The sequence below is a fragment of the Notolabrus celidotus genome, chromosome 20 (assembly GCF_009762535.1).
Source record: "Notolabrus celidotus isolate fNotCel1 chromosome 20, fNotCel1.pri, whole genome shotgun sequence".
Lineage (NCBI taxonomy): Eukaryota > Metazoa > Chordata > Actinopteri > Labriformes > Labridae > Notolabrus > Notolabrus celidotus.
The window spans coordinates 185,740-194,977 of record NC_048291.1 but is presented as its reverse complement, the minus strand read 5'-3'; the positions used below and the strand labels follow the sequence as shown (position 1 = coordinate 194,977).

Genomic DNA, 9,238 nt, shown 5'->3' with positions numbered 1-9,238 from the left:
CATCACTATGCCTTTGCTCTTCTACATTGCATTCCACAACAGTGTCATATCTGTGTCTCATGTGGGATTGCACATCATATCATGATGTTGTGCAAGAGGCAAGGCTTGGAAGCACACAGCGGGAGCTCCACATACACACCCCACACCTTCTCGAGTGCTACACATCACCATTTCACTTCTGTAACAGCGGCGTAGATATCCTGCCTTGAGTAGCAGTGTGTAAGAAACAAAGTTAAAGTGTGAAGAAGCTGTGGATGATGAAAAAAGCTCTGTGTGTGTGTTAGTAAATCAGAGGGACAGAGTGAGCATGAAGAGAACGAGCGAATGCATCAGTCTGTATATCTAAGCCTCAGTCTCATAAACACGAAGGCTGTGAAAGGCTGAACGATAGGTCAGTGATACTATAAGTCCGAGGTCGTGACTTTAAGGTCTCGCTACATCAGGATCAAAACTGAAACACGTCGCTCACACAGCAGGATCAAATCATTCAGACTCTGCTGATGGACAGAACAGAAGAAGAGCACATGGGGAACATGAAAAGAAGCAGTTCTTCATCCCACCATCAAACCCGTAATTAAACCAGACGACCATCACCCCGTTTGATGAAGATGAAGAGAAGAGAAAGAACGCACACGTAAAATAAAAGGAGGTTATCTTTGTGAAAATAGAGGTGGAGAACGAGTAAAAACAGAGGCAGATGGAGATAAGTAAGCTAAATGGACTATTATAAAGAGGAGGGATGGTGCTGAGAAACCTGGAACCCATGCACTCACAGGACGACCCGGGATTACAGCGGGGATTAAGTCTATCTATACCAGATTTAGTGAGAATTATCCCAAAGAAAATAGAGAAACACATAAAGCAGCTTTCTGGTTTTAACATCAGTGTTTTTAGACTAATCGCCAAACAGAGAGTAACGTGCCAGCATGACACACAGAGGGAATAATCAGAGACACTACGCCCTGCACTTTGATGATGCTGCACCTTCATGACCGCAGGCAGAGCGATAAATCACAACACTAAATCAACATCACATAAAACTCTGTGGCTTTAAATCAGAGAGGGAGGTTTGAAATCTGAACGTGGAGAAGTTAAACGTGTTGACGGACTCAGACAAAACAGAGACTTCAGATAAACTGTACATAAAAACATGGATAGCGTAACAGCTCCCACAAAGTGAAGGCATAACAGACTGATTTGTGATCATGTGCTCGTCTACCATGTAGTTTAGTAGTAATTTAAATGTCTACTGATGTTGTTTAACGACTTCAAACGTTACTCAAATCAGCGTTTGAAACATCACTTACTGTGTTTACTCATTCCATTGCTCTACGCTGACTTCAGGGAACTAAAATAATCAAACGCAGTAATCTCTTCTTCTCTCTCTCTTCACATTACAGTGGCCCTGAAGTGTGAAACACAACAATGTTAACTTCTAACCAAGCGGCTACGTCAGGCTATGAGATATTAAGTAGATGTCAAAGTGTTAAAAACTGCAGTTCCTCGAGCGTCCACTTGAGGCTGGTTCCAGAAGAACCGGAAACTACATACACACCCATTCAAAAAACAAGATCTTTACAGCAGAAATAAACATGTTTACAGCCTGGTTCAAAACATGATTTTAGTCAGAGTAGCTCATTTCTCTATCGGCACACACTGTACAGGGTTCAGACCTCCAGACAGCTGGAGTCATGTGACCGAGGTTTCCCCGCCGTGTCAGAGGAAGTAAGAAGTAGCTGCTGATCTTAAACAACATCCTTTAAATTAGGAACATGATACCTGGTTTCTACCTCCATACATCTTACAGCTGCTTCATGTTAATCTACCAAGACATTTCTGGTGCTTTGAGAGCTGACACACGGCAGCTATAATCCAAAACTGTGTCTAACGTCCTCACTTCCTGAACCCTTTTCTCACTGTGAAGGTCTAAAACTAGTCTTCACAGATAGGGATGGAACAGAGCATGAACACACACACACACTGACACAAAAACATGAACACACACACACACTGACACAAAAACATGAACACACACACACACACACACACACACACACACACACACACACACACACACACACACACACACACACACACACACACGGTATTTAGGGATTATTGGACAATCTAAACTAGATTAGAAAGCATAAATCCCATCAGAGAAACCTGATCCAAACCAATCCTTTAATCTGATCTGACCTGGCTGTTAGGATGTGAAACAGCTCTGCCGGATACACATGTGGTCAGCAGTGTGTGTGTCTGTGTGTGTGTGTGTATATGTGTAAGAGACAGAGTCCGTATGTCCATCCCCTCAAAGGTGTGATGAGTGTGAGAGTTATGCAGCAGTGGCGCCATCCTCCACTGCTGTAAACACACTCCACTGGACATCAACAGTACACACACACACTAACCTACACATACACATACATACACACACACACACACACACACACACACACACACCTGTAAACACACACACACACACACACACAAACAGTTTTTATTGAGCTCCAATCTTTTATTGGAAAAAGGATGCCTCTTCCTGTCAATAAACACGCCTCCTCCACTCAGTTCATCACATGTTGAACCTTCACTGATTCCCACCCTCACTGAGCTGACGTGTTTTAGATTTATTTTTTATTTATTTACTCAGTTCTGTTAATATTTTTAGCCTTAATTTTATTCCTTTTTAAAATGTATTTATTTTAACTATCCATTTCCTTAATATTATTTTGATAGTTTAACTTAATTTAATTACACATATTTTATTGTTGTCTCTGTGCTTTAGTCTCTATTTTAAAATCCACTTTTGTTTTTTAATGTCTTTATTCCATTATTTTATTTCTGCTTCTGTCTTGTTGTCAGTCTCTGTAAAGCTCTTTGGGTTGCATTTGATTTGTATGAAAGGTGCTCTATAAATAAAGCTTGATTGATTGATTGATTGATTGATTGATTGACTGAACTTCACAACAACACACAGCACGACTACACTCTCCTGTGTGAGGTTGTTGTTTGTATTTTGTTTTCCAAAAGTAGGTTCTTGATCTTGATTTCTTTCGCCATTAAGTTTAGAATTCTTAGTTTTCACTCAGGAGCAACAAGACGTAAACAAAGAGCTAATCATCTTCACCTTCCTCCATCTGTCGGACGCTGCAGAGCGCGAGAGGAAGATTCAATCGGAGTCAGAATTTTAGAGGACATACGATCAAAGGCAAGAGAAGAGAAAACAAACACTTATCCTGAAGCTGTTTGACACCTCGTAAAGCACAGAAGAAAGACAGACGTTAAATGAAGGGAAACAAAAAGAGGAAAAGAGGAAGAGTAGTGCCGAGCTGTCACTGACATGCATGTTTGAAGGGTTATAAAAATACTTAACATACAGGAGTAACGTGTCGGCTCAGGGTTTTCAAACGCCGTCATCCCTACACACTCATAGCTTCATTTCATCTCCCTCTTCTCCTCCCAAAACTCCCTTTTCTATAAAGAGTGCTGACATGTATCTCTGCTGTGTTTAAAGCCAATAACTGTCACACAGAGAGAGAGAGAGAGAGAGAGAGAGAGAGAGAGAGAGAGAGAGGGAGAGAGAGAGAGAGAGAGAGAGAGAGAGAGAGAGAGAGAGGGAGAGACAGAGAGACAGACAGAGAGAGAGAGAGAGACAGAGAGACACAGAGAGAGAGAGAGAGAGAGAGAGAGAGAGAGAGAGAGAGAGAGAGAGAGAGACAGAGAGAGAGAGAGAGACAGAGAGACAGACAGACAAGAGAGAGAGGAGAGAGAGAATAGAGAGAGAGAGAGAGAGACAGAGAGAGAGAGGAGAGAGAGAACAGAGAGGAGAGACAGAGAGAGAGACCCACCACCCCCCGAAAAAACCAGACAGAGAGGAGAGAGGGAGAGAGAAGGACGAAGAGAGAGAGGAGAGGAGAGAAAGGAGAGAGAGATGAGAGAGAGAGAGGAAAGGGAGAGAGAGGAGAGAGAGAAGAGAGAGAGAGAGACAGAGAGAGAGAGAGAGAGAGGAGAGAGAGAGAGAGAGGAGAGAGAGAGACAGACAGACAGACAGACAGAGAGAGAGACAGAGAGAGAGAGGAGAGAGAGAGGAGAGAGAGAGAGAGAGAGGGAAGATCACAGGGTTCCGGTTAACTGTAATGAAAGGACGTAAAAATGGATGCCTGCAATACAGCCCACGTCTCTGCCTCTCTCTCCCTCTCTTTCTCACACACACACACACACACACACACACACACACACACACACACACACACACACACAGCTGCATATACAGTATGTTGAACACCTGGATCCTGACAGGTAACACACAGACAGCGTAGTTTTCACAGCATCACCTCCAGAGGAGACATGTGGAAACATTGCAATGATTACACGTTACACTGATGTGAATCTGAGCCTCTGACATGTTAGGGAAGCTCACACACACACATCTTAAACACAGCCTTGATTTGGCCTCTTCTTTTAAAATGATGAAGCAAAGGGGGTCACATGTCTTTGAATAAAATGTGTCAGTGGGTCTCCTGAAACCCCCCACAGGTGGATCTTAATGAAACCTTTAAATCAAAGATCTAACATGCAGCACTCTCAGCCCTGACCTGCTGCTCTGTTGTGAAGTGAGTGCAGAGATGTTTCACCAAACTCACTTCACAAAATGCTCCCTTCTGTGTTTACAGATGACTTCTGAGAGCTGATCATGTGGACCACACTGATATTTAGATATCTTGACACAACAAGCCACATTTCGATATTCAGCATGTACCTAATGAATTAATTCTGTTTATTCTGATGTGTAGATATCACTCCTCTCCAGCTGATTCAAATCAACATCAAGATCTGTCTGAACTTCAAATAGCTCAAAATAAAGACTCGCTCCGGCCCGTCCATCAGGTGTGAGGCGGAGTATAGACAGTATGCAGTATGGCTCAGAGTAGACAGGAGGTTGGCATGCAACCGTGCAAATTCTATCAGGAATCTTAGTAAAGACCCAGAACCGATGGAGCAGATCTGTTCTGTATAAAGCCATCACAATGTGGAATAATTTACCAGTTACTATAACTGAAGCACCCAGTAAAGCCAGTTTTAAAAGAACACCTTAATAATAACCTTAACGTTAATGAAACATCCTTTTTTTATCTTATGTTTGCAGCATTCAGAGGTGGACAAAGTACACAGCTTCATGAAGTATAGATCCTCCAGGTCAAACATTACTCCAATACAAGTGAAAGTTCTTCAGTCAGATTATTACTTGAGTTAAAGTCCTGGAGTCCTTCTTTTTAAAAATACTGAAGTATTCAAAGTACTTTTTAAAGTATCTTTAAATGTTGTATTCAGTCAAGAATACATCCAGGAGTACGTTCAGTTTCATCATGTTTATCTAGAAACCATGACTTTAAATCTGTAAAAACTGAACCATGGAATAAACACAGAAAGTTCCTCTGAGCTCAGACAGCTGAGTTTGAAATGTTCCTCTGGAGTTAAACAAACGTGACGTAGCTCAACACGCTCTCTCAGGTCAGACTGTGAATGAACCATACGTATCATTCTTCATTTTAAAAACCTCTAACACTGAAGACCATGGGAGCTCAGGGGGAGAGTTATATCCATCATTACCACCTCTACATGAACGGCCTGATCTCAGTGATGCTCTGTGTTTGATATACAGGTACGACTAAACCACTGAGACCAACAGAACCACAAACACACTTTACTGACTCAGGATCAGATCTCAGAGAAGAGAAGGAGATTCATGAGCTGACTTCAAAGATAGAGAGTAACTGGAGCACTGATAGAAATGTAGAGGAGTAAGAGTAATAAGTTCCCCCAAAGATAATACTCAGGTAAAATACAGATACTTCAATTATTATTATTTTTTTAGCTTTTTTGCCTTTTATTGACATGAGAGCTGAAAAGAAACAGGAAATGTGGGGAGTAGAGAGTGGGGGAAGACATGCAGTAGATGGACAACTGGCCGGGAATCGAACCGGTGACCTCTGGGACGAGGACTATAGTCTCTATACATGGGGCACTTAGACCACTAGGCCACCAGCACCCCAAGTACAGATACTTAAAACATGTACTCAAGTAAATTGACTTTGTTACTGTCCACTGGTAGCATTTCTAGCAGCTGTATTTCCTGTAACATTTTCAGTTGTTGGATTCTCTGTTGGTTGTATTTTTCTGTTCCTGTGTTTCATGTTTGTTGCATTCTCAGTTTTATATTTCATGTCTATATTTTGCATGTTATGTTTGTTGCATGTGGACCCCAGGAAGAGTAGCTGCTGCGTTAGTGCCTCTAATGGGGATCTGAATAAAGGACTAAAGGAATACACATCAGCTGAATGTGTCTGGAGAGGTGTGTTATGTTATATGTTTGCCTTTCATGGATGGATACCTTGAATTGTGGGATTTTAATATCAGGTTTGGCCTACAGACTCATCTCCAACACAAGGCGCCTGACTGTGTTCATGCAAATGCCAAAACAACAGTCGAGCAGCAGCAGCGCGCAGGAGCGTCTTCTCCGGAGCGACCATGCGGCTCTCCTCGGGGACAGACGCTCATTCTCCGGATCTCAGCGGGAGCACAGGTGTTAAAACCTCACACAGGAGAGGACAGAAGACAGATATCATGCAAACATACCGCCTGTAGCTTGTGTCGAGCAGCTGCCTTTCCAATCGGGGGCGGCGGGTCGCCCTTCTTCTGCAGCCCCCTCCTCGGGTGTTCCCTCTCGGCTTTGTTGAGCCCCCCTGCTCGGTCCTCTCTCTTCTCCCGGCTCCTGGCTCCTCCGTCCCCGCCAGCAGAATCCAGGCTGCTGAAGTTCCACACGATGAGAGTCTGGACCAGCAGGACGGCCAGAGCCGCGATCAGCAGCGCGGACTTGGAGCGCCGGGCGAGCCTGCGGGCGCACGGGTTCCCGTTCATCCTTCTCCTCCTCCTCCTCCCTCCGGCTCAGGCTGAGAGCCCCATCCGATAAACGCCGACAGCGGGGTGTGAATGCTCCCCTACACGGCCTGAGAGGGGCTTCTGGCAGGCAGAGAGGAGGAGGAGGAGGGAGGGAGGAAGAAGGGAGGAGGGAGGAGGGAATTTGGCAAAGGCTTGAAATGAGGAGAGAGGTTTGGAGGTTTGGAGGCAGCAGGGAGGACGCGGAGGCCCTCATGTGGCCAACGATGAGTCAACAGTTTAGTGAGAGCATTTATTTTCTCATTCACAGCAACATGACGCAGCTGCAGTTTATAAACCAGCGAAGAAGAGAAGCTGAGGGAGTCTGTGCAGGGCCGTAACAAGAGTCTGCAGGGCCAGGGCATCATTTGAACCCCCCACAGTGTAATATTCACAAGGATGTTTAAATTAGTGAAACATAATCACCTGAATATATAAAGGTATTTGGTTTTGTTACGTTTTGATTTAACATTTTATATCTAGATAAATTAATAAATCTTTATTTATAAAGCGTCAAATCACAACAAATGTTCTCCTCAGACTCTTACCAAACAGGGCAGGTCTAGACCGGACTCTATGTTCTATTATTAAGAAAGACCCAACATCAAGACCGGATCAGATCCAGTCCCCTCTCCCAGACAGGACTCAGTCTGATCTCATCTTAATCCACCATGAGCAGAGCACTTAGCAGCATTTAGCAAGTTACAGTGGCAAGGACAAACTTCCTTTAACAGGCAGAAACTGTCATGTCTGTCAAGTTTCCTTTATTTTACACCTTCATGTCTTCCCTGTTTTGTTTTGAAGTCACTAACCCTAGTCTCTGTTTCAGTTGTGTTCCTGTCTGGTCACACCTGCTCCCTGATGGTTTCCCCGGTGGTTAAGTACGACTTAAACCAAGCTAACGCAGTTCCTGTAATGTCAATCGTCAGTCTTCGTCCCAGCCTTCTATCCTCATCGATACATGACATAACAAGCCGGTTTTGATCTCCGCCTGCCTTTTTCGACCTCGCCTTTTGCCTCACGTCTGCCTGATACCTCGGCCTGATCTGACTGCCTTCCTGTGGACCGACTCTTAAAATTAAACCCTTTCCTTTTTGGAACTCCGGTCTGGTGTGTTGTATTTGTGTCCGCCTTTCTGTGCTCAGGTTCATGACAGAAACCTCCAGCAGGACCAGACCCATGTTAGACACACATCTGCTGAGACCGTGTTGGAGAGAGGGATAGAGAGAGATGAAGAGAGAAAGTGAGAAGGATGGTGTAAGAGCGTCCACAGCAGGAGAGATCCAGAGGAACCTACGAGACAAGGGAGCTCAGGGACTCCAGAAAGGTCTATGGTTAGTAACTTTAATGGGACAGGAAGAGTTAAAGTGAGAGACAGGCAGAGAGAGGAGAGAGAGGGAAAGACAGGATCCCAGTGTGTCAGTCTAAGCCTATAGCAGCATAACTAAGACCTGGTCCAAGCCTGATCCAGCTCTAACTATAAGCTTTATCAAAAAGGAAAGTTTGAAGCCTACTCTTAAAAGTAGAGAGGGTGTCTGCCTCCCGGACCCTGACTGGTAGATGATTCCAAAGGAGAGGAGCCTGATAACTGAAGGCTCTACCTTACAATGTTCCAATGTCATTCATTTTTTATCCAAAGTGACGTACATACGAGAACAAGAACAACACAAGCAAAGATCTAGACAAGAGGAAACAAGATCAGTATGGGTAACAAAGAGCTTCAAGTCCATTTGGGTTCAGGTACTGCCAAGCAGTCTAAAGGCAATGCACAAAGTAAATAAAGAACATCTACAATGAAGCAACCAAACCATTTAAGACCTGCATTATCATCATCATCAACAATTAACATCACCACAATATGACCAAAGTACCAAGTGCTGGGTCACTCAAGAGCTGAACACAGATTCCCAGAGTAGAGCAGGTGTGAGTCAACTGTAGCTGGACGACATGGTCTGCCCCTGGGGACAACAGTGGAGAACAGGCTAGCTAAGTGCATAGTGCTTCCATACTACTTTTAGAGACTTCAGGTACGATGAGCAGGTCTGCATGTTGGGAACGTAGTGTTCTAGAGGGGCAACAGGGGTTACCTGGCTATGAGGTCTTTAAGATATGAAGGTGTCTGACCGTTAAAGAGGTTTGATTGTCAGAAGAAGGATTTTATGGGGAGCCGGTGTAGAGAAGCTAATACTGGAGAGATGTGCTCTTTCTTCCTTGTTTTAGTGAGTACTCGAGCTGCAGCATATCTCACTGCTGGGAGATCCGCTGAAATTAAATACAAGAATGATTCAATTTGAGAAAC

At 44.0% G+C, this 9,238-nt stretch overlaps 1 protein-coding gene and 1 long non-coding RNA gene across 2 annotated transcripts in view; one reads left to right on the top strand and one right to left on the bottom strand.

Annotated features, from left to right (window-relative positions):
- LOC117832938 (xylosyltransferase 1-like) overlaps window positions 1-7,164 on the bottom strand; it is a 31,760-nt gene extending 24,596 nt beyond the window's left edge. Inside the window, exon 1 of the mRNA XM_034712269.1 lies at window positions 6,640-7,164. Within this exon, the coding sequence (XP_034568160.1) occupies window positions 6,640-6,921 (282 nt within the window). The 5' untranslated portion in view covers window positions 6,922-7,164. The remainder of the gene's footprint in view (window positions 1-6,639) is intronic.
- Window positions 6,307-8,039, top strand: LOC117832940. The gene is made up of 2 exons (XR_004635288.1): window positions 6,307-7,182; window positions 7,769-8,039. It is a non-coding gene; the product is annotated as an uncharacterized LOC117832940 (long non-coding RNA).
- Window positions 8,040-9,238: the final 1,199 nt, after the last annotated feature.